Source organism: Lasioglossum baleicum, chromosome 12, assembly GCF_051020765.1.
Source record: "Lasioglossum baleicum chromosome 12, iyLasBale1, whole genome shotgun sequence".
Lineage (NCBI taxonomy): Eukaryota > Metazoa > Arthropoda > Insecta > Hymenoptera > Halictidae > Lasioglossum > Lasioglossum baleicum.
In genome coordinates, this window is record NC_134940.1 from 15747258 (window position 1) to 15772862 (window position 25605).

Sequence of the window (25605 nt, forward strand, 5' to 3'; positions counted from 1 at the left end):
GTAACTAAATCGAACGAGATCCTGAGAGAGTTGGTGTACGCCAACGTGACAGACTCTGCGGCTCACTGGGAGCTTTACTTCGGCAGAAAATGGAAAAGTTTGTCGTTGGAGTTGAGCGCGTGGATAGAGAGCAAATATGTAAATTCTTGTAAAAAGGCTCAGTTAGACAATTTAATTGACGTAAGTCGGTCGAGTCTTTCGTCGTCGCTGAACGAGCCCACGAGTACATGAACGAATTTTCAGGTTGACCTGGCGAAAATGCACATAACTAAGCCCTTCTTCGGGAAATTGAGAAGAACTTACTCTCCAGCAATTTGGTTACACTGTAGGAAGTCTATGACGTTGACTTATTTGCAGGGTTACGTGCATAGAATACAGGTATAGCTGTAGTTTCAATTTAAGATCGCATTTCGTGGAGATAAGATGATTCTAAGATTTACGTGTGCCGTTTCGCAGATTGATAATCAAATCCGTAATACAACCTTCCCTGTAGTTTTATACTCGAACCTACAAAAGAGCGTTATGAATTATGCTGGGAACCCTAAGCTGAAGCATTCCATTGAATTTGTTGGCTTGAAGCAAAGGAAGCTAAATTACAATGTTTACAAGTAAGCGTGCATCTTTACATCGATATTTCTGGGTATTGTTTACTAGAGTTATTCAACTTGTTTCGTAGAGGGATTTGCGTGATAGTGCGGGAATTTGATTTGAATTTGCAAGAAGGTTTCCTTCTTTCTTTGATCGATTTGATCCCGAAGAAACCGGTGACTAAGTACTCCATCGCCGCAAAACTGAGAAAGGACGTCTCGAGCGTTCACATTTTGCCTTCCAACAGAAATAACGAGGTATGTCCGAAGTAATTTACTAATTATTTCTAAAATTGTGTCCAACCGACACGCCCGTTGACAATGACTCGATAGTTGCAGAGTTCGATTGTTAAAAAGAAGAATATAATAGAGCAGATGTATATTTCTCCGATCCTAATACGCTTGATATTGTTGGCTGACACAGAGAGACCTAACATTTATAATATTAGCGATATCGCGGATTACAAAAATATTGTCCGATTTATTTTTGAATATTCTGAGAATGGAAGCTCCGAGAAGCATGCTGAATTCAGGTGGGAATTTAATGCTAAACATATTATGATTTGATATCAATGTTAACGCCAATATCGATCTTGGTATTTCAGACTCCCTTGTTATCAAAGAAACTTTATTACTGTTAACAATGCGGAACTTTCGTTCGATCTGTCGCGGTCGTACGCGGCTCAGGCTATGCAACAATTTCAGGTGTTGATTCGCTCGACTACCGTTCTAGGAAATCAGTATGGCTACAACTTCAAATCACCAGGGGATAACTTCTACGAGTCCAACACCGTAAGAAAGTGAAACCGAATGTTCACGGATATCGTTCGATTTTAATTATTTTGTCCTCCATCCAAAATATTCTGTTGCAATTCGAGTTATTCTGTGTCGCAGTTGATCCTGTGCGGAGATGAAATAGCAGAGAAACTGAGCCACGAGGTAGCATGTCAATTGGGCTATGCCACGGTAGACTCTATACAGACGTCAGCCTTTAATTTTGATTTTGAACTTCACCTATCTCCGTCAAAGGTAATAGACAAAGACAGAATAATTCTGGTGTTTCTGCAACAATTATCCGAGTCGATTAATCGGGAGATTTGATTGTAGACGAAAGAGCCATGCTTTCAGAACCAGGATGTACCTCCTCTGAATCATTTGATTCGTACCTCATTTTCTACAGAGATTGAGCTAGAGACTTGCAGCTTAGTAACTGCATTTATAAATAGTAAGTAACAAATTATTCATCGCTCGGAAGTGAACGAGTACGTAAACACGTGCATTGAAATTGTATAGGTGTTCACCAGGAAGAGTTGAAATATTTCTTCAGAACTTTAGGAAAGAAAACATCAATATTTTTTCATACTGAAAGTTCCTCCCTGAAAGCTTATTCGAAAGTGATAGCAGATATTATAAAAAGGTATGGGATAAGTATATTTAGTAAGCATTCGCATCGAGTATATTTACAGTCCATCGTACATCTTTTTCAGGGCACAAGAAATAGGTCATAAGTTTATATCTCGAATACGCTTACCACGTTACGTCAATCCATACAAGGTAAACCATCATTATTTTAATTAATCCGATTCATTAACCCATTCGAACTAGGACTGTAACTTTTCTGAAGCTTCGAAGTCTTCCAAGTGCTCGAAATTTCAAAGTCTTCGAAACGTATGAAGTTGTAACTTGTGAGTTTCATACCATGTCACGATTTTTGATAAATAAAAATATTAACTTTCAGTCACCGGTGACTGACACTGAACTTTCCGTTTGGACTTTTCGTAATTAAATTAAATTTAAAAGATTGCATTCTATTAATAAATTTCGAGATCATATCACGAATGTACTTAAAAAATAATACTTTGCAAACAAAATTTTAATGAGTTTTATTAAATTCGGTGAAATCGGATATCGCGGACTAAATGAAAAGAAAGGCAAGACAGGCTTGGCGCTTCACAAAACTCACGTATTCAGTAGGGCTGTAACTTTCCTTCGAACTACCATTCTTTGGCGTTTATAATTTACTAAGAAAACAAAAGGAAAATTTATATTTATTGTATACCCGCACGTATTCTCCGATGATTATATATTAAATGAAATGAAATTTCATTTCTATTTAACACTGACTCGATATTATACAATAGCACGAGGGGTTAAATGGACATAAGCGATATTTACGGGAATAAGTAATTTACAAATGTGATGATCATTTTTCTTTTACATCAGGGAGTGGAGATATTCTCGGTACACAAAGCGAAAGGGATGCACATTCTGACTTTGATAAATAAAAATCCTTGTATGGAAGCAGAGACCTATTGGGCGCATGCTGCTTTGTCTAACGATGGGAAACATATAGCACTGGTTTCTTTGCAGTAAGCATGTCGAGATAATTTCATTCGTTCAACCCAAATCGAAAAAGCGTTATTTGCTACATTTTTCATTACCGTTCAGGCGACTATACTTTATCGAGAAAGGATCTGTATGGGGATCCCTGAACGTAAAATGGACTCTGGAAACGACTCAACTGCTATCACCTACAACTGTAGTCAATAATAAACTGATTCTACAAGTGAACAAGGTATTTATCATATGTATCGAACTACAGTAATTCTTCAATCGAAGTCCTAGGTCGCTTATCTAATCGAAGTCCAGTGCCTGCTCACTCCACTGCCGGCCAACGCTGCGCCGCGCCGTAGGGCGGCGATGATTGATCTCGGCTCGGGTATATCGGTGTGAACACCACGGCATTGACTCGAGTGAATCGAATTCTCAAACTTCTTAATTTTCATTATTGTTTTATGGGACTTTTACTATAGCTTATTCCTGGCATTTCTCTGATTAAAATGACACCAAACACGATATAATTTCAACTGTATTCAGTGGTTTAATCGACGATGAATGTTTCGGGAGCAAAGAAGAACAGCGACAACGCGGGCCTTTGAACTGTGCCGGCGTCTCTTTCTTTCCCATACGCTCTTCTTCGTTGCGTTCGAAGCTTTCATCGTCGATTACACCACTAAATACAGTTGAAATTTATATCGTGTTTGGCATTAGAAAAATGTCACGAATATGTTGGTGAAAGTTTCATTAAAGAATAATGGAAAATAAAGAAGATACAACTTTGGTGATGATGCATGGGCCTTTAAACTGTGCCGGCGACGGCGACACGCTTCGGCCACGCGATCCTATTTCATTCTGCCCTTCTCTATGTTCGGCTCGTTGATTCAAGTCTCGGCGCGGTAGACGCAGTCATAAAAAATAACCTCCCTACACTATCGAAGTCCGTTCAAAACACGGGTGTTGCGACTTCGATTGAAGAATTACTGTATAATAATGTTTGAATCTGTTCTATGTATACTCGTGAAACTGATGAATCGATCTTACCTGTAGAACGAAGACCGCTTATCGCCCATGGGTGATTGGTATTTGGAAAGCGAAGCAACAGATGTTCTGGAGTGGCTGTGCCAGAAAATAAATATAGCCATGATCTTGAACATGGAGAACGGTATATGTTCAAACCAAGTTGTGTAACTGGAACCCAAACTATAAAAGAAAGATCATTGTATATTTAAATTAATCAGGCACAATAAATTCTCCAATGAACGCAACACTTCCTTCTATATTGAAAACCTATGACTAAGAAGCAACATTGTTTTGTTTCCTACAAGTACAATTTAATTCATTCTCAACTTTCGTATAGTTTAAATATCCTCTACGCATCGCCGCCATCGCCATCATTATCATCATCACCCCATCATCATCATCATCATCATCATCATCATCATCATCATCATCATCATTATCATCATCATCACAATTGTGTAAGAGCTCTTCATATACTCTCGTAAATAGTTCTTTTTCCCCTTGTTTAAATCGCTATTAAGTTCTATCTCAATGTGTCAGACGTGTCCGTATATCATATATATATATATGTCTATTATATATATATGTATATAGTCATTTGGATAAAGTACGTCTAGTTTATTTCATAATTTATTTACAAAAAGTCTTAGTAAATTACACTTACAGGCATCTCCACTCGAACTAAAGTAAATAATTTAAGAACTACACGTATTTAGATATCTATAGAGTAGGATACTTTGGGGTCAGGGAGAAGCTGGGATCAGGGAAAGTGTTCTGTTTAACTTATTTACCTCGTCCACCTTTTTTTTCCATTTTTCCTTCATCCTTTTCACCTAATTATCCTCGAACATAGTCGAATCAAATAGATCCTTTCGTTTCTGTTTTTTTTTTACATGCGCTACCCTTGTGAAAACATCACTCGTTCGTGACATTTCTCTCTACCGAAACGAAAAAGGAAGTACCGGCGTGGAAAGTGTATGTACGTGTGTGTTTCTGTGTTCGAGTCTTTTATGTCGGACGTGTATGTGTGTACGTGTATGGGGCGGGTGTCCGCGTGTGTGTGTGCGCGCACGAATACAAACATGTCTTTGTTCCAAAGAACAATTAAAAATGAGGGTGGTTTCGTCATTTTCTTTTCTCTCTCGTTTCTTTCAATTACATTAGGTAAATGTATACGTAAGAATCGTCGAAATGTGTGCAAAAGCTGACAATGGGGGGGATAGTACGTACTATAGTTTCTTTTTTTGCTTGACGATAACATACGCGCTTCGAAAAAGCATAAAAGTCTTGAGATTACAATTACATCCCATTAGAAATACTTAATGGCACGATCGAGAGCTTAAGATTTAAAAATTCCATGTTTTATCCGTCTCTGTATGTTGCGTTTGCTTACATTACTGAAAAATCACTCTCAAAAATTCCTCCTCTCTCTTTCTCTCTCTCTCTCACTCGCTCTCTCTCTTTCTCTCTGCTCCTTTCTACTACTCTTTCCCCACAATTTACGAACTATTACATATTTCTCGTCGATCCCCTCAGTTCACGGTTACATGTTCTAATTTCACCAACAGCATTCGGTTGCATTTTTACAAACACGTCCATTCCAAAAAAAAAAGGAAAAAATAACTGAAACACCGTAGTGAAATATATCGTCTACCTACATAGAAACTTCTTGTTTAAAAAAAAAAAAAAGGAAAATGAAAAGAAACAAACGGGAATCCACCAAAAAATAATTACGTGAACAAATTTGTTTCGTGAATATAAACTTAAGCGTTATCTAGCGCACTTGGTCTTTCCTGGACTGTTTTCTAGTTCATCCTACGCTTACACTCTTCCTACGCTTCCCTCGACCACTCTCTTCTCTCTTCTTTTCTTCTCTCTCTCTCTCTCTCTCTCTCTCTCTCTCTCTCTCTCTCTCTCTTTTCTCCCTCTTATTCTTTAGTTCTTGTAAGCTCGTGTATACGTAGTATATTAGCAGTTAATTTCACAGACACTATTCCCCACCCCTTTTTCTACCAGCAACCCCATCCCTGGTGCACACACGACCGAACCATTCGTTCATTCATTACCTTTGTCGATACGCACATACACGCACGTGCACACACACGGACGCATACGCTCGGACAAAATAGCGACACACACACAGAAGGCGTCACGTGTCCCTTTCTGGTCCGACATCGTTCATTCATTTTTCTTTCTCTCTCGCTCTCGCGTTCTCTTTCGCTCAACGTGTACACATTTTGTTACAATTCCGCAAGTTTATCCTCCACCTGAATTGTGTTTTGAAACTGTGTCCCTTCAGCTTTCTCTTTTGTTTCGTTAATGTTTATCCGTTGCGCGCTCACACACAGATTCCCCCATTCACGCTATTCTCGCACGAGAATGATCTTCTCCCGGCAAAAGGGAAATCGGACAACGTTTTCGACATTCTTCTCTTTCTCTCTCTCTTTCTTCTCACAGAATTGCTTTCTTTCCCCTTTCACACTACAATTCTTCTTCATCCTCCGTAAATAATTGCAGTTTCCTATTTCTTTCTCTCCACGATACACACACACACACATGCAAGCACATACATGCATTCGCTGTGGCACGTACATACACTCTCGCTCTTTCCCTCTTTCACTCATTTTTCCAACAATGTCTTTCTTCAGTTCTAGTTTTGCCTGTGCATCTAAAGTCGAGACTCTCGGTGGTCTACTGATTTTTCTTATACAATTTTTGTATTTCTCTTTGCAACGGAGACCACCGGTGGCGCGTTCGGCGCCGCATTGTGTACTTTTATTCTTCTCGTAATTTCTGTCCACATCATCGCTCTCGCTCTCTACCTCTCTCTCTCGTTCTGTTCATTTTGTTTAAATTGTTTCGTTACTTGATACGCGCGGCGCGACGCGTAGCTCAAATATACGATTCAACGGAAGTGTCAGTGTAAGAGTGTACGTGTTTCTTTCCGTGTATATGTACGTGTGTGTGTTTCTCTGTGTGCGCGCGTGTGTGTGTGTGTGTACGCATGTACGTATGTGTCGCGTGTATATGTGTTATCTACAAAATATCTTAATTACTCGCTAATTACAGCACAAAACATGCAAATATAAAAATTTGCATTATATTATCGTTAATATTTATATATATAATCGTCACCCCAATATTATCGTTCCGCATCGCACCATTTTAAGGTTCGTCAAACAGATTTGTTATTTTATTTTTCTTCAATAGTTTTGTCTCAATCGTCATCTCTCAGTTATTCTTTTATATATTATTATGCTGCTAATAATCGTTTGTCTCATTTCTTCTTTCTCTCTCCCTCTCTCTCACGCTCGTTCTTTCTCTCTCTCTCTCTCTCGCTCGCTCTCTGTACGTATCCGTCTCATGCTACTTCGCAACCCTCGACATCTCTCGGTGTCTTGTCATACATCTCCCTCTCCCTCTAGTTGTAATCCGTTGTTTTGAATCGGCACGATTTCACTCGTGACCTCTCGGGAACCCAGCCGTTTCTCGCTCTGTTCATTGATCCTTTTTCTCCGTTTATCATTCTTTTCATTAACTATGTAAATATCTTACACTATGTCGATATTATTCCAATTCACGAAGGGGGGTCGGGTGGGGGAAAAAAGGTATAGCTGACAGGTATCGCGTGTCGTGTCATGGCGCGGGCGCGCGCGCACGGCCACGGGCGCGGCACTCGCGCATTCGCAGTGTATCTGTTACGCGCACGCGGCTCTAACACCGTTCGATCAACTTTTTTTTGTTAATTCTCTTCCCCGTTATTTACTCGATATAAAACTACAACCACGCGAATCTAGTGGCGTTCGTATATCGACACTTTGTTCCGTCTGCTGTATTCTCTATATACCGATTCCACGTTCCTTCCGTTATTCTTCCATGGTGCTATACCATACCAACGTGCTTCTTTCTTTTCATTCCGTTATACTGAACACTATCACCTTCCTGCTCACACGTTTTTTCTACACCTTTCTACGGTTTTTGTTTCGCTCACTCTCTCACGCTCGTTCTTTTTCTCTCGCTCTCTCACACATTCTTTCTCTAAACATGCTCTCTCTCTCTCTCTCTCTCTCGCCCTCTCTCACTCTTACTCGCTCGCTCGTGTTCTCTCTCTCTCTCTCTCTCTCCCCCACTCTCTCGTGTTTTCCGTATTATCTATATAGAATAGCAGCCACTATGTATATATATATAGCTGTCTTTCTGTCACCTTGGAAAAAACATTATCATCGCCGTAGTCGTCGTCATATCAGCATTTTACACAAGGAAGGAGACTAAACAAACACGGATCTCAACACACCCGCGTATATATATCCCAAAAAGAAAAAAGGAGAATACCGTTTGTCTCTCTCTTTCTCTCTCTTTTTGTCAACAAAGTTACGCGCCCCTGGAACACTGGAACAATACACGAGCAACAATCGCGGCCACCTGCTGATCCAATATCTGACTCATCACCAGGGCAAGTAGCCGTGACTCATGCTGTAAAAGCAGAGTCCTGTTGTCCGGATGCCTGGCAAGGTTGAGCAGCGTGCCGGCCGCGCGTCTCAGCATGTCCAGGCTGGTTCCCATCGACTCGGGATTGTCCCGTAACGCGGCCAATCCGTGTTGATTCACGACCCCGAGCGCGCTCGATTCCGCCTGCTCGATAAACGCGACCAGCAACGCAACGCACGGCGTTTGCAGAGCTATGGTGCGCGCCACCCCGCTGTCAGCCGCCGACAGGAAATGAAGCAGATTCACGCCGAACTCGCGCAGCACTTGCTCCTCGCTCCGGCACAGTAGCCTGGTCAACACGGAGCACAGTCTCTGAAGCCTGGAGTACGGGGGCGTCGCAACGACTAGGTCCACGTTGCACTCGGTAACACAAAGCTTACAGAGAGCTTCCAACGCTAATCTCTGCGGCGACAACGACGAGTTCGGGCCTACCGTCGGGAACGGGTCCTGGCCGTGAGCGGCCGGACACACCGCCCAATGCAGAAGACCGTCCAACACCGGCCGGGATATCTCCTCCGGGTGCTGACTCAGATCCAAGTGGCCGGCTATGTTCGCCGCCATCACCAGCACGTTTTCTCTTATGTGATGCAGGAAATCCCACCACCATTCGCTCTCGCCTTGCAGGCTACTGCAACTGTCCGCGAAATCCGCGTCCTCTTCCCGGTCGTAGTTCCGCGTTTTCTGTGTCCTGGCCGGATGCTCGTGATGCAACAGCAACAGCTTACCGAGCAAGCTCAAGAATGTCACATTCTTGGCAAATTCCGCCTCGTTGCCCGGTATGAACGTGAGATTCCTTAATATTGTGGACAAGCAGACGCAACGCCGAGCCAGGTTGTCCTGTGTCTCGGTGACGAGGTACAAGCTCGCCTCGTCCCTCGAGTAACTCTCGTCCTCGTAGTCGCTTATTCGTCTCCTCTTCAACGTACCCGCCGGATCTCTTATTTTTAATCTTGGTCCCTCCTTATTATCGTCCTCTTTCGATATCGACTCTTGTTGATCCTCGTTCTCCACCTTTATCTCGGGCTTCTCCAGCTCGACGTTGGCCGTCGCCGTATCATTCAGCCCGTTCTGCGTCGGGATCAACTCCTCGTCGGACTTTTGTATGTCCGAGAAGTGCTCGCCCATATTGTTGTTCACCTTCGCACTCTCGGTCTCGCACTCTTTCTTGAAACCGTCGTTTTTCTTCTCGAACAACTCCCTCGTCAGATCGTTCATCTCCACCGGTTCTTTCTTGATCCTGGACAATACGTCGCTCAACGTTTTCGTCTTTTTCTTCTTGTCCAGCTGTTTCTTCTCGCTGGCCTCCTTCGGCTTGTCGCCGAGCTCGGCGGCCTTCTGCGACGAGAACTCCGACGTCTCGAGCGTGTTCGAATCCACTTTGGTTTCGTCCTTCGAATCTGTACATTCGACCTCCTTCTGCAGCAATGGTGGTTTCTCGTCTCTGAGAAGACGCGCGAACGGCACCGATCCAATCTCAGACTGAAAGCAGGTCACTATGTATTTCGTGGTGCAGATGTCGACTTGCCAAGGCTCCGTTTCGGATTCACACTCCTGATGATCCCAAGTCCTCCGTGTATCCAGAACGAACAGGTCCTCGTCCCTTGAAATGATTTTCACCGGACGACCTCTTCTCGACAAGAACGTGTAGTTCGAGGAGGACAAAAGTTTGGTTCGATCCTCCGGATCGATCGGCCGCGTCACGGCGCCCAAATCCACTTCCGGTCCTTCCGCCGATTGGTTCCAGTTGCGATCCTCCTCGTTCACGGTCGACTCGAACATATCCGACAGGGAACGCGAGAAATGTTCCAGCAGGACGTCCAGCAGCCCCGGCAAATGCGTTAATCCGAAGTAACTTACCTGCAACAACAAGGGTTACGTTTCGACACGATGTTTCGTAAAGTATATTTACAGGGTGGCTGAAAAGTTCCCGGAATTTTTTAAAGCATTTCAGCAGCATAAAAATGCCGCACAAACGATTGAATCCACACACTTGACCGAATAATAAGTTTGATTAATTCATTAACAATGAAATGAACCAAAAACATTTACAACAAATGTTCGAAATTGCCTCCGATTGCATTCGATACATTTACGGAGCCGCTTTCTAACATTCCCGACGATGGTCGCTGGTGATCGCCTGATGATGGTTCTATTCATGGATGAGACAATTTTTACGGTCGAACCCCTACGGGTCATTCCATGCCAAATCGATCACTTTTTGCAGGCACCATCGTCGATTTTGTTCTAAATGAAATATGTTGTAGTCCATGTGAAATTAGGGGGGGGGGGGGGGGGTTTAAGTCATCATTTCGCCGGGGACGAGATTACGGTGGAAGAGTGCGTGACCATATCATCGGGAATTTTAGAAAACGGCTCCGTAAATGTATCGAATGCAATCGGAGGCAATTTCGAACATTTGTTGTAAATGTTTTTGGTTCATTTCATTGTTAATGAATTAATAAAACTTATTATTCGGTCAAGTGTGTGGATTCATTCGTTTGTGCGGCATTTTTATGCTGCTGAAATGTTTTAAAAAATTCCGGGAACTTTTCAGCCACCCTGTATTCTCTCGCGAAACAAGAATGATTGAAAAAAAGAAGAGACACTTACAGAAGAGTCGTCAAATAATAATATGTTTAGTACGTCAAGGGCCCAACAACTTTCAGCTAATAGGCCAGATCGTAAAGCCATCATTATGCGCCAAGCTTCGACAGGCGCAACGTCGGCTCGTGTCAGTTTCCGCCGCTTATAAATAAGTTGGGTCGTCGCTTCCACGCTGTCAGGAGGGAATGTCATTTCTCTTTTCGATGTAGGTTGTTGACTTATCATGGGGTTGATTCCGAGCTGAGTCTACGAATGAGCAGGTTACGTAATAACGTGTTTCGCCATTATGTTTCTAAATGAATGATGCGTTTATCGCATACACATGTAAGCACGTACCTGGTGATTACCAGGTGCAGGATAAAGGGGGGACGGTTGATTCGAGTATCGATGATCCCACGGGGGAGGGGCGTGCGCTATAGCGTTCAGAGTCGGTTGAGGAGTAGTTCTATTTGGTTGCTGATTACCCCATTGCTGATTACTAGCGATTGCTCCTGCTGGAGGGGTAGCAGGCACAGGACCGACCGGTGGCATCGGTTGTTGCGATGGTTGCTGTGGCGGTTGTGATTGCGATTGCGGTTGCTGCGATGTGTATGATACCCTACTGCTCCCACTACTGCTGTTGTACTGGTTGGTTGTATTTGGCCATCCTGGGGAGTCGCAGTATCGCCATTACAGAATGTGTCGTTCAACGACATAACACATCAAACTGTCGCGCTATTTATTTATCGAATACTGATCGTTTTACCTGGATACGTTGGTCTTGGTTGATTATATTGAGGATACTGTTGGTCTTTGGCAAAATCAGGATGGCGCCTAGGCGGGTTTGGACCTGGCGGTGGCGGAGGCATGTTCTTGTTTGCACTCGCGCCTCCTGAATATATTTGTGTCCCTCCTGGAGCTCCATATCCTCCCTTCGATCGAAAGCAAATCATAGTCGATAAGATACTCCAATGATGAGTCCACACTGCTGTTGACGAACAGCTCGTGCCAACAACAGTGCGAACATTTTAGTGAACTGTGATCAGCTGACAGCGAGCTCGCTTGTAACAGTGTTCGCTCGGTGAGCGGTACATCAAAGAATCTGTTCACGAACTCTCAAGGCACGTGTGGACGCATTAAGATCCAATTATACCGAGTAATTTTTCACAGTCCTCGTGTGACATTCTTGTAAAGTTTCCGCATCCCGTTTCATTTTTTAATAAATCATTTGTTAAACATATTCCACCGGAAACGCCCACTGTCGCTTTCCTTTTTTCTTTCAACACCATCTTCTTGTATTACTAAATACACAGCTGATACAAGTAAAAGACCTTCAAACACCTTCAGTGAGCACACAGCAAGGACTACAACGAACTGGCCCGCAATCACCAAGCAAACAAACCTCGATGCAGTTTCTGCTAGCGAACGGCTCGTAAGGAACTTCTCGCGGCAACGAATATTTACCTGTTCCTGTCGATAATAATCTTGTGGGCACGAATAAGACGAAGTAGCGGAAGGCTGGGAAGGTGAAGAAGGTTGACTGGTAGCCGTTTGTTGTGGTACAGTAGGCGGATGTGTCTGCGGCGCAGACGGGTAGCTGTTACTTCTGGCGTTGGGCGGTGTTCCAGCCGGGTAGCTTCCAGCTTGTTGACTACTACTATATCTATTGTATATATCCTGTCCACTGGCGTTGTTCGGCGGCATATTCCCTCCAGGATAACCCCTGCAAAATTTGTAAACGGTGATCAACGGTTTTTCACACCTTTGCTTCGTGTACAGGGTGTATAGAAGGTAATGGTGATCCGTCCTAGGGGTGAATCCACACCTCTGGATCGGTGGACATTTGTAATGGAAACTTGCCGCAAAATTGTTTATACATAACAAAGAAAATTGTGGTTGAAGTTTCTTTTACATCAGCACCTTCTACTCATCGAGAACCAATAGGTTGGAACCGACATTTGCTCGGGAATGCAACGAGCGAGAACCTACTGTAGAGGGTGTATAAAAAGTACTTGGCACGTTTCGTTGTTCTAACCTGTCGACGTCCGGTACGTAAGGTGAATAATGTGACCTCGGTGAGTAAGGTTGATTGAACTCTCCCTGTTGAGATAGGGTGTTTCCTTGAGGGCGGATATACTGATCCTGGGGATAGTTTTGGTAGGAACCTGTGTTCTGGTAACTGCTTTGTTGTATACCTTAAACACAAACGAATATTTTCCAGTTGTTCAATGATGTTTAGTCTGTAACATGCGTTTCCGGATAACAATAAGAGAATAAAGTAACAATTAACAGGCAGTAAACAACGGACAAGGACGTGCTAAAATGGGGAAACATATACATCGTTCTAAGTCGTGAAAGGACACAAGGAAGAGAGAAGTACCTGGGGTTCGTAGTGGACCAGGGTAGGGCGCCGCGTTCGACTTGCGAGCAGAGCGTCCCACACTGTTGTCGAACGGTTTCGCGCTATTCTGCCCGCCCTGGTTCGAACCACCTGTCGGAATATCATTCTCTCAACCGCTATTCCTTTCACACGATTCCACAACTATCAGGTTGATGTCACTGTCGTCGTATATGTATACATCAACTCAACAAGTTCAGCCCCGGTCGAAATCTCAAAATTCTCCAAGTAGAACCGAATTTCTTTTTCTCGCGTCGGTCGACGAACGTAATTAGTAGACTGCGGATTTTGTGCATTTATGACAAAATTGGGTCTGTACAATTTAAATCAGAAGAAACATTAACAGAGTTTAAGAATATCAACAGACTATTTCCAACTTATTAAAATGATTAAAGAAAGAACTGCTTTTCTGTTTGGCCCCTGCCTCTTGTAATTAGCACAGTCAATTTTTATTTTGCATAAACATCCGCGGTCTAGTTATTAGAGATGGGATCATCTAATATATTACATGTACGTTTTTTCTACTCATTCCAGAGCTTGAAACCAGCTTGTATAAAATGATTACATGGCAAGTATACTCAGTGAAACTTTTTCGGGTTTTGAGTACATTCAACTCTCCTACAGCGTGATTGATTCGTACCGCGTTACGAGAAACTCAGAATTAGTACAGATCAGATCAAATTAAATGACATTTAATACAAATCGCAATGTTTGCACCGAGTTATAGAAGGGTTCACTGTACTGAAACGAAACTTGATTATTGAAATTGACTTGCATTCAGATAGATATTGAACTTGATCCTATCCCCAAATGTTATTGATTAACCCGCAGGTATACCCGTGAAAAGAGTTTAACTGTAGGTTCATTTAGAGGGAGGCTGAACGTGTTAATACGTTGTCTCTAACATGAATAATAGAATAGAATGTGAGCCAGTTACCTTGATGAGGGGAGGGAGCACTGCTCTGGCTGGGCGGTCTAGGAGGAGGAGGCGTGTACTCCGAAGAAGGTCCTCCAGGTGTACCGCCGGTGTAACCACTCTGGTAACTTCCATAACCATCCATGGAAGCATTACTCGATCCAGCAGCAGGGAAGGAATCTTGTGAATTGGAAGACCCTGAAGAACGTGTACTATTTATTTATCAAGTCTCTTCATCGGTCACGCGGTGAACCTGCTAAACAACTGCCTAGGGTTTCGATGATTTTTGGATATACAGTGCGAGTCCGAAGAAACAGAATACCTAAATATCTCCGTTACTTTCCTTTGTACAAAAAAATTTCTTAGGACAAAGTTACGCTGTTTTAAGGGCCACATGTAACGGTATAAGGGAAAAAATTTTCAAGGTCATTTTTTCACAAGATTTCAAGGTCATCGATATTTTTTTTAATGGAATGAGGTATTTTGTAATACATCAATCGATGCAACTGGACATTCGTTATAAAAAAGTACTAACCTATGTATGTCGAAAAGTTAGTAGTTCACGAGATATTTCGATTTAAATAACTCTAAAACACGCTAACGTCTTAGTACGACAGTAATGGTGTTTTAGAGTTATTTAAATCGAAATATCTCGTGACCTACTAACTTTTCGACATACATAGGTTAGTACTTTTTTACAACGAATGTCCAGTTGCATCGATTGATGTATTAGAAAATACCTCATTCCATTTAAAAAAATATCGATGACCTTGAAATCTTGTTTAAAAAAATTACCATGAAAATTTTTCCCTTACACCGTTACATGTGGCCCTTTAAACAGTGTAACTTTGTCCTAAGAAGTTTTTTTGTACAACGAAATGTAACCCTGTAATAAAACAAGTGGTACGTGAACCATGCAGTAAGAATTTAAGGATCCGTGAATACGGATCCGTGTACGCGGATCCTTAATTTCGTACTACATACACGGTTCACGTACCACGTGTATTTTAGTGCAAGTTCAAAACCGCGATCTCTAATATATTGTAGCAATCGATATTATGAACTTTTTCGCGTTAGCGGCGGTCTCGTTTAGTTTTCAAGATACTTGCGAACAACTATCGGTGCCACTACAGTGAATTCTGACTTGTGCGTCTATTGCCGGAAAATGATTTGATACACCTACCCGGCGAGGGTACAGAAGCAGTTCCCTTTGATCCTTTCTTCTTCGAGCCAGCTTCGACTTGGTTTATGATGGGCTGGGGATCCACACCTCCACGGTCGAAGTGACATTCGTACGCCAGCAAGTGTTTCGTGTAGTGTTTTCGCAGCGTGTACGCTGCGCTACTACTCGCACCGATGCCGAGCGACCCCGCTATGTCTTTCCACGTTTTGTTCTTTGTCACCTATAGAGAATGAACGTGATTTTTTCCTCTGTTAGACGCGTCGCGCCGTGTGTTTATCAATGTAAAATCCAAACAGCAAAAATCTGCATCTCGAAAACGCAAAATAAAAAGAAAAATTACACGTGGAACAGAAACAAAAACAAAATCGTTACAGGTACTAGTCTAAAAGAAAAAACAAAACATCGATTTGACGAAAAATAACCAACTCTGCCTTGTTTGCATTCGAACGACTTAAATTGTTTTTTTTCTGACCATGCAGAAATAGTATGGAAAAAAGTGAAACAGACAAAAAAGTACAGTCGAGACGAATTACCGTAATTATATTGATATTAAAATGTTTATCTTCACTGAATATTAGAATAATTCCATATAGCACCAAGGTTCGTAGATCAGGGCGCATTCCATACGCGTCGAACGACTACTTCAAGAAAAGACGTGTTAAAGCTTCTTTGTTCTCTCTCTCTCGTTCTTTTTTTTCATATAGTTATAATACGAGAAAATAAAACGGAAAAAATGAAACACTAACAGCAAAAAAAGTACAATGTGATCATGCACAATTCAGCGTAAACAGAAAGAAGCGTGTTCACAGTGGTTTTCAACAACCGACGATACGTTTTAAAATGCATAAATATGGAAAAGGAAAACTAAAACAAAAAGAAAAAACATAAAACGAGAAACTCGTGTGTGTGTGCGCCTTCGTTCGAGTTGTCAGTTAGCTGACACCTCGATGCGTGTACACAAACGTTCAAAACGAAAAAAGAAAACGTGAACACATATAGAGACAATAAAAAAACTACGTAAAGACACCGAGGGCTAGATGGAACTACACTGCACCTTGCATACCTCCATGAAGCCCCCCCTCTCTTTGACGTAGAGGTATAGCCGAAATAGGTCGAGGGGGTTCTTGGAGATGGTAGGACAGCTTGTAATTGGTGTTCTTCGTTCTTCCATGAAGTTAACTAATTTGTCCAGCCATGTTCTTCGTTCCATCGAGTCGTCCATTTCGTACAGCTTCGCCAAGCTATCTGGTTTCTGTAATAATCGTTATTAGAGATTTAGCCACCTCGGTACTATTCCACAACATTTAGTCTGAAACGTTTAGAGCACTATTTCTAACGATGTATGATGTTATATATACATTTGTCAGATATCGTATGTTACAAACGTGACGCCATATTAATATTTTTATTTGACTTGGTCGAGTGCTGCTACAACCCAAATCTTTCATGCAATGAGTGCTTTTTTCCCTGAAAGTTCTATGTTCGAAAACGAAACGTATCGAATGTATATCATGCAGCTATGCGAAAAGCAAAGTAACGTAAAAAAAAAATGTTCTCGCCCAATGATAAAACGTGTCGGTAACGCATTATGATTTCGTGTTTCGCCAAGGTTAATTAATGATCGTGTTACGCGTATATACAGACGCGTGCAGGATAATGTAACCGCTATCCAACAACTTCTCGAACACTACATCGTAAAGAATATACGAATAACACGGGCAACATATTGTTATTCTTTTTAACAACACAAACGAACGGACGCTATACACATATACACAGGTTCTGGTCGATTGATATCTAAAAGTGAGCACGGCGTGAATAACATTTGTTCGTATTCATTTTAATTTTCAAGAAAATCAACAGTTTGAAAATTCCCTGCATCCCTATGCTATTAGTAAAGGTAAATGTTTGTAGACATTGTTTACACACACGATACATGTTACAGTAACTTCGCCGTAACAGCATAGGCATGCAGTGAATTTTTAACTTCGATTTCCCGAAAACTAATCCGAGGATGAATAAATTCTACTATATATTGATTTCCGCGCAGCATATCGTACTCGCTTTTGTGTATTAGATCAGATCCTGTGTATCTACAGAAATGAGGAATGAAAAACATATAAATGAATGTTGAAGTGATACACGAATTACGTTTGCGAAGCAAATACAAAAATTTTGTTGCAATGAAACAAAGCTCGAAGCATTCAATGTGTGTCATACTTTTCGTAACAGTGTAGTTAATACTTATAGTGAAAAACAGTAACCTTAGATCTGTACGGGTCTTGAGGCACATGACTGTTAAAAACCTGTAAAATATATAAAATATTGAAAGATCCCAAAGATTGCGGTGTAAAATTATTTACCCTGAACGTATATATCTTTTTCTTTTTTTTAAATTTTGATAGTGAAAACGACAAACATACGTTTAAATATACAAATATACATACGAAGTAGAAAAACGTTATATCAAATTCTTTTTTATCTTTAAAGAACTATAATAACGAAACTATACATACAGGACTAGCAGGTGTACGTGGCCAACCAGGGCTGTTCATGTCAGGATATTCTTCGTGGATCGAATTGATACTCGCGGCACCAGGCGACGGAACTGTACTTTGTGGTGTGGCTGGATGGCTGTGATACCCTCCCATCATTTCTTTCCGTACCTTTGGTGTAAATGCTGGGTCTTCTCCAGAAGCTAAACAACAGGAAATATAAATATATACTGTCAGAAGAATGAAGAAGTAACGTCGACGTATTCTTAAAGCTTTCTACTGACCAGCCGATGCGTTTGACAGTGTAGATTGTTGAGAACCCTCGTCCAAGGACGTGCCATCGGGACCGGTGGTTATTACAGATGTAACAGTACCGCTCGAAGTGGATGTGACGTTAATCGATGATGTTACTTTAAAAAATCAGATCATACATCGTTAACGATAACGTACCGACGCAATGAAAAAGCAACGTAAAGAATTTCGAAATAAAAATACCTGAAGCCGTGGTTGTTATGCCGTTGTCGTTCGAGGTTTCCGTGGTAAGGTCCGAATGACTCGTCGAAGTTGGCGTTGAAGTAGGATGCGAATTAGGAGTGGTACTCGGTGGAGGCATTGGACTTCCCTCGTGATTTAGGGGTGGTGTAGCTGCTGGAGTGTGTAAATGCGGTACAGCCGAGCTTGTCGGAGGTGGCTGACTACTGACGTGATTGGGCGACGGTGGAGGAGGGCCCATGGAGCTAGCTGGAGGTCCCATATTGCCGATCACAGTCACACCAGGCGTACCAGGAGGTACCATACCGGTTGTATTGCTACTCCCATAAACCTGAGGCGGTCCAGGACTGGGTGGCATACCTGGCGGTACACTATTAAATCCCATTTTATGCTAGAACCACGAGAAAAAGGTATAATTAGATAGCAGAGCTACGAAAATGTATAATTCTGTGTTGACACAATTTTGAAGTTGTTTTATAAACTTACCGTATACGGAGGATATTGCACCAAATTATTGGGTCTGTTGGGAGCCTGGTATTGATTATTAGGTGGTGGTTGTGAATTTGCTGGCGATGGATATCCCTGTGGAAATTGTACATGCGGACGTGGAGGAGGATAGGTACTTTGCGCGTGATAACCCCCAGGCTGACCGGCAGCCGTTCCACCAGCTGCATATCCCATTCCACCACCCATAGGGTTTATCCCGCCAAGATTCGTAGCACCGGGTCCTGGCTGAACCACACCAGGACCGGTGTTATTCATTTTATAGGTGTGCATGTGTGGCGAAGGACCCAACGGCTGCTGGTATGCTACTGGAACAACGGAAATCAACATTTTTATACGTTTTATACAGCTGTTTCTTGTTCTTCGCAAAATATTTCTTATTTACCTTGAGTTGTCATAGGAGAATGACTCATTCGTGCTGGTCCACTACCATCTGACTGGCTACTCGACGGGCGTGGAGGCATCTGAACAACGTTTTGTTGGCCTACAAAAAGAAAAACAGATTGCAGCGACAACAATGAAATATTATTCTGATTTTCTTCCTTTTCGAATATCCATGCCACAGAACAAATTAAAGAATATACGAACCAACAGCAGGGGACATCGAGCGAGAACCTGTGGATCCTGTAGGTGAAGGGGTTGGTCTCATCCCCTGCGAGTTCGGTGTTCCTGGACAAGCTGGTCCATTCGAACTATCGTTACTGTTTTGCCCGGACAATTCCTGTAATATAATAAACAATGTAACCCGCTGTAAAGTCAAAGTATACTTGCAATATAACTAGAGAGAATTAAAGGGCGAGGGTATGTTGTACTACCTATGGGCATATATGGTGTTAGGTTCATATGGAAAAGCTATCTGGTCGTAGAGGAAAGTCTGCGAAATGAGGGTTATGTACACAGAAATCACTTTCAAACGATCTTAAAACAGGTTATTTTTTCGTGTCGATCACTAATCCGCATCTTTTCGACACACGATCGAGAAATCAACGTTTCCACGAAAGAGGCAACGATCGAACAAAGGAAAACGAAAAGTTTCGTTAGAAAAGCGTTGGTCAGAAGAAAGGCCACTTCGCGAGACGCTTGAACGTCCACGCTTATTCCACACAACACGATCTATTCGCTGTCATATTTTGACCACGAGTAAAATCAGGAATACACACTATACACGCGGCACTCGCTATATACATAGGTACTAATCGTACGGTTCAACATAACACGTCATATACACACACGCACATGTATCCATGATATTTATTAGTTTGAATGTGCGTTCGCGTATATACACACGTAACACTTCACACAGGTCGTTACAATGATACATTCAGAACGAGAGAGAAAGATAAACAGAGAGCAGGATGAAGGGCGAGGAACAGGGGAGGGAGGGGACAGCATGAGAGAGAGAGGGGGGAGAGAGAGAGAAAGAGACAGACTGTGCGAGTACGCTGGTAGAGAAAGAAGGTGAGTAGAAGATAGATAAATGGATAGAGACACGGTAGACGAACATGTGTAAGCGAGATAGAAACAAGGATACAGAGAATGGAAGAAGGGAAACGGGCGAGAGCGAGCGAGAAAGAGAGCACGACAGTGAAGTGAGAGAGCGAGAGAAGGATAGAGAAAGAATGGAAGAAAGAAAGAATGAAAAGAACACATCATTACACCTACCAGACAGTGGACAGTTCATCCGTAGAGAAGACGATTAGAGACTTCCTCGGATGGATCACGGAACATATAGCATAGACAGTGTCGGGCACAAGGACTCTCGGCATGACGCGAGAATCGAAGGAGAGGCGTTACCCCGCGCGCACTACGACAAAACCGACAGTGGACGACTCGTATGCTCCCCGTACGATTTTCACATGTTTTTACGGGAATCTCGTGGCCTAACAACGACGACAGAGATCCACGCTCGGATCATGTGCTGTAGAGAGAGAGTCGGTGATTTCGACGGAACCCGCAGGAGAACGGTCATAACATTGTCAGTACATTATAGAACTGCCTACTGATTGTTCACACACCGTGTGCCTCGCTCGACCATCGCATGTTGTGTCAATAAGTCCCACCGAGCAGTTTCGTATCGTGAGGAACAACCCTCCGATATTCTCGATCAGGGAAACAGCTCTCGCGATCGATCGGATCAGGAGTCCACGAGGAAACAACAGACTCGAATTTCGGAGCGTTGATCGTCTACGTACGTGTACATGGCCAGAGGGCAAACGAAAAAAACGTGATTCTTTTTATCGAATGCGTGTTCCGTGACTTCGGTTTACAAGATTTCGCGTCTAGCTGCTGCTCGTTGGAGGGCGTTCTTTCGTGGCGCGGCAAGCGTTCGGCAACCGTCGGCCATTTCCGTCGCTCGCCGCTTGAAAAGCACCCGTGTGCTCCAAAAACCCCGAGAGAGTATGCGATAGAGAGAAAACTACTCCGAAGTCCAAACAGTACGAGGGTGCAACTACTCCCTTTTTGCAAAATCTATTAATCGAATTTCCTTGATATTCTTATCGTTTCCGGACGGGTCTGCCTATTGCATTTCAATTCTCCCCCCTTCGATTCTCTCGATTCGTTATAGCCAACGGAAACTTGTAATATTCGCGCTTAGCAAACATATCGAAATTATCGATTCGAGTTAACCTATATCAAACACTAAAATGTGTACTCGTATAATCAAATTTCGAACATGACGATAGAATCGAAAAATTTAAATAGGAAATGGGAGGGACTCTTTCGTATTGTCCCGTTATAACGTAGACTATACGCAACGAGATAGATGATAAAATGTGGGTATATTTACGTAGCCGTGGATGGTATTACGGATATTATATAATAATGTTTTTATCTGTTAATGCTGTAACAACGTTATCGTTGCAGGACAGATTTAACGGCACGAGAATAACAGTTTTGAATTAGAGTCAACCTTTCTGAAAAATTGCTTTACTATAGAGAACTACATGTACATCCGAAAGAGCACGCCAATTGAGCAACGGTTTATTGGGACCGTAACGTCGAAGAGAAAACAAGAAAGAACGAAGCTAGATTATCGTTTCGAGCGAAGACCAGTGAAACGGAAAATTCTTAGATCGGTGTAGAGCAAAGAATTTCAATGGGAAAAGAAGTACGATTGGATTATATACAAGAGCCAATAGCCCGTTTTTAATGTCACACAGACTGAACCGTTCATCGAGCGTTTAAAATATATTCGACACTTTTCAGCCGTGTCATGGGAATACGAGAAGTTCGATAGCATGTCGCGGAGTGACAGTTGCATGATCTAACGAACCGAATATAGCTGAACGATATAAAACGTCAGAACCGGTGGTGGGGGAGAACTGCCTCGGATATATTCTGTATTCTCCCCACCATCAATCCGGGCGAATCATACGCACGCTCTCTTACTCGCTCCTATGCTCGTGTAACCTATGTTGCACATCGGCCTCTCACTAACCCGCCCATCTATATTGGAAGAAGCGAGAGCTCGGACATAGAGGAGTGGGGATGCGCATACATACTCGTGTGCAATGTACGCGTTTGGAAGGGATACGGAGGGAGGAAGACAGAGACAGAGAAAGAGAGGGAGAGAAAGACCACGCACATATGCGCGCTGACGTACATTTACACTACACTAACAGAATGTGGTATAGAGACTGAGTGACTGTGCCCGATAGAGATAGAGCGAGTGGGAGGGCAGGAAGGGGGAGGGAAGAGAGAGAGGGAGAGAGAGAGAAGGGGAAGTCGCTAATATCTGGGGCTCCAGCGGCCGCGCAACTCGCGCCCTAATCGAACTCTACAAGTCGCTTATTCTCCATCCCCACTTCCCACACCCTGCCCCTCCTGCCGTAGCCAAGCCATACTCGAGAGGTCTCCCTTTCGCTCACTCATGCTTGCTCTTTTCACGAGGGAAGTATTCAAGTACCTCCGTCCACTGTATCCAAGATCAAATGGCACTTCATGGCAACGTGAAATTAGAATTGCCCCGCGATGTCGGCAATACCGTCCCACATAAGATTCTATTCCTATGCTTCTTTTTGTCTTTTCTAATTGTTTCCAAGTTCCGATCGGTTGATACGAAAAAAAAAGAGAAAAAGGAAGAGCAAATAACAATAACACGTGTGTACACGTGCATTCACGCGCATGTGCTCTATTATTAAGCTAAAGTTACGGCTCAAGGTTAGGCGCGTGAAATTTTTCATTCGAACGACTTAGGATCGACGCGTTACCAAAGAGAGACCTCTAAATATGTTTTGTTATTTTGATGGGTTGGTAAGAGACAAAAACACTTACCCCTGAATCGATTCCTTGAGTATTCGGTGTTGTGGATCTTTGCTGCAGATTATGGAAACTCTGTAAACACAAAAATCACTTATGTAATGTTTGTAATGATTTATACATGTAACCACAAAGAAATACTTTTGCTACAGAAGCGTATTGAATGTGATTGTTTGTTTTTCTACAGATTCCAGAATTTTCTCTCTTTTACAAATTGTACATGCACGTATTACGATTAGTAATATTATCTTATAGACCTTCTTTCCTGTTCAACATCATGTACACGCAATTTCACGGGTTTTTTAATGCACATCATGAAAACTTCCATCACAAGGAAAGTACTTAGGTAATAAACAGAAGATATGAATTTTATATAGGTGTAAATTACCTGTGATTGGCCAGATTGTGGTTGTGGAGATGCTGAAGGTGGTGGTGCAGGAGATTGAGAAAGAGCACGTTGCGGCGACTGACTGGAAGGATTAGCTTGATTGGATGGAGGTGGTGGTGGATTCGGTGGTCCACCTTGGTTCCATCCCCTCTGCTCTGTGTACAGACTGGAAGGATGACTGGTTTGCGTGGTGTATGAGTTTATCTAAAAAATACAAGTTACCATTAATTACCTGTTCCTTGGAAAATTCATGTATTACCATAGATTTTTGTAAAATAAATGCAAAGATGTTACCTGATGGTGAGTATACGGCGCATGGGGTCTCGAAGGAGAAGAATAACGTTGCGTGTATTGTTGATATGGCATAGGAGTCGGAGAACTTGGTCCTCCAGGCCCAGCGTGTAATCTTGGTGACCCCTATATTTCACAGAACAGTATTTTTTTAGATATTTGACAAAATCGAAAATATTTAACTTAGAAGAGAGATAGAGCAAGGCGCATCGATCGACCATACAACAGAATGTATTTTCCATCCGTTGTTGAACAAAATTTCTACGATGTTATATATAGAAAAATTCTAAAGAAATTACCGTCTGCGGTGGTCGTTGACCAGGTTGAGGATAAACTGGAGGAACAACCGGTGGTCGTTGAATAGGCCAGGGTTGTTGATAAGTCTCCGGTCCCATGCCAGGATAATTTCCATGAAACCGATGCACTGGCGTAGATGCTTGAAGCAACTGATTTAACGTCGGGGTCGGGCCAGTGGCCTGCGATATACTTTGGCCAGAGAGAAACCTTGGCTGACCCGGGAAGCTGGTCGGTGTAGCCCCTACGTATGCCAATCGGGATTCAATCTTGGAAGCTGCATAATGCTCTTCCATGTCTGCTCGGTGGACTCTTTCGGTTTCATGTATTAAGTGTTTACCATGATACTCCAATTGTTTCCCTGGAAAATCTCCATGCTTTCCCACGTATTCCGGTATCTGCTTGGCCGGATAATCGGTCAACGACTTGGAGGGAAACTCGTTCGATTTGTTAGTATACTCGTCCGAGTAGTCGCGTATTACGTTCGACGTGAACGGATGTCCGGGATGGTTCGGATGACCGGGCGCGTCGAGAGGCTCCTGCTTGCCGATAGATTCTTGAGGCGCTTGGCCAGCCTCTCTGGGTGATTTTACCTCACCGGCAGTGTGTCCACCAATGTCCTCGCGGTATTGACTCATCTCGAAACCCGTGTCCCCGCCGCGATTCACATATTTAAGCAGCTGGGCCGCGCCCCGGGGCACTTTATCACCCGGCTCTGGATCCAGCTGCTGCTTCGCGTTAACACTCGCACTATTCCCACCGACTTGCGGACGTTTCTGTGCGCATTTCACGGACTCGTTCAGCTTCACATCGTTTTGTTGGCTCTCGGCTTGCGTCGCAGCCATGTTCTCCTCTCCTCACGGAGCCATCGTCGTCTCATAAACTGGCCAATCGCGGGACCTCGTGTGTCTCGCGTACTATGTGCTCGAAATCGAAATCCTTTCCGGTTGAATCTCTCCTATCGTACCCAACACTTTCCACCACATCCTCAGTCAGACCAGTAAGCACTAAGCACAGTACTAACAATTTTCGCTTCCTGCCGTTTTCAAAGTAGAAGGAACCAAAAAAAAAAGTCGTACGCGAACGTCAAAAGCAGCGTCGTACTTATTACGCCATCTCGCGGCTATGCCGTGCAGTCGTCTCTACCTTTAAACCATCGTTTACAATGCGACGATGTTTCCTCGGATCACGGTTTCTATCGAGAATCCATCCACAGAGAATTCTACGTAGAAAAGAAACTCCGGAGTTTCTCAGTAACCAATTCTCCTAGTGCGCATGCGTCCGGAAATGGATCATCGTGAATATAGTCTCGGAACGTTGTATTCAAGCGCGCATGCCTACCATATGCCTACACGATATTTTGTTC

The 25605-nt window shown here is 42.9% G+C and overlaps 2 protein-coding genes across 8 annotated transcripts in view; one reads left to right on the forward strand and one right to left on the reverse strand.

Annotated features, from left to right (window-relative positions):
- The window catches only part of LOC143214021 (intermembrane lipid transfer protein VPS13A), a 20518-nt gene extending 14876 nt beyond the window's left edge, over window positions 1-5642 (forward strand). Inside the window, exons 41-53 of one of the 2 annotated variants that reach the window (XM_076434514.1) lie at window positions 1-180; window positions 244-378; window positions 457-608; window positions 677-845; window positions 921-1120; window positions 1193-1379; window positions 1482-1616; window positions 1695-1812; window positions 1881-2004; window positions 2075-2141; window positions 2811-2956; window positions 3036-3162; window positions 3975-5642. In XM_076434514.1, the coding sequence (XP_076290629.1) occupies window positions 1-180; window positions 244-378; window positions 457-608; window positions 677-845; window positions 921-1120; window positions 1193-1379; window positions 1482-1616; window positions 1695-1812; window positions 1881-2004; window positions 2075-2141; window positions 2811-2956; window positions 3036-3162; window positions 3975-4115 (1881 nt within the window). In that variant the 3' untranslated portion in view covers window positions 4116-5642. The remainder of the gene's footprint in view (window positions 181-243; window positions 379-456; window positions 609-676; window positions 846-920; window positions 1121-1192; window positions 1380-1481; window positions 1617-1694; window positions 1813-1880; window positions 2005-2074; window positions 2142-2810; window positions 2957-3035; window positions 3163-3974) is intronic. The other variant, XM_076434515.1, reaches the window with a different exon arrangement.
- Osa (trithorax group protein osa) lies at window positions 4186-25369 on the reverse strand. 6 transcript variants are annotated; one of them, XM_076434517.1, is made up of 21 exons: window positions 24245-25368; window positions 23949-24071; window positions 23655-23858; window positions 23282-23341; window positions 19595-19727; window positions 19392-19490; window positions 18989-19311; window positions 18506-18893; window positions 18295-18420; window positions 18032-18213; window positions 17780-17821; window positions 16570-16767; window positions 15516-15735; window positions 14354-14530; window positions 13399-13509; window positions 13054-13213; window positions 12483-12741; window positions 11785-11950; window positions 11376-11686; window positions 11046-11285; window positions 5379-10292 (listed from the first exon to the last, which is right to left on the reverse strand). In XM_076434517.1, the coding sequence occupies exons 1-21, from the start codon at window positions 25082-25084 to the stop codon at window positions 8319-8321; spliced, it is 6336 nt and encodes a 2111-aa protein (XP_076290632.1). In that variant the 5' UTR covers window positions 25085-25368; the 3' UTR covers window positions 5379-8318. The 6 variants fall into 6 exon arrangements, with proteins under 6 accessions (XP_076290636.1, XP_076290634.1, XP_076290632.1 ...); XM_076434518.1 differs by having other exon boundaries at window positions 16579-16767; window positions 18989-19314; XM_076434516.1 differs by having other exon boundaries at window positions 18989-19314.
- Window positions 25370-25605: the final 236 nt, after the last annotated feature.

Coding starts and splice junctions, on each gene's coding strand:
- Osa (XM_076434516.1), bottom strand. CDS start 25,084: ATGGCTGCGACGCAAGCCGAGAGCCAACAAAACGATGTGAAGCTGAAC. Junction 24,072..24,244: donor GTCAACGACCACCGCAGACG/GTAATTTCTTTA, acceptor TGTGAAATATAG/GGGTCACCAAGATTACACGC. Junction 19,315..19,391: donor TTCTCCTATGACAACTCAAG/GTAAATAAGAAA, acceptor CCGTTGTTCCAG/TAGCATACCAGCAGCCGTTG.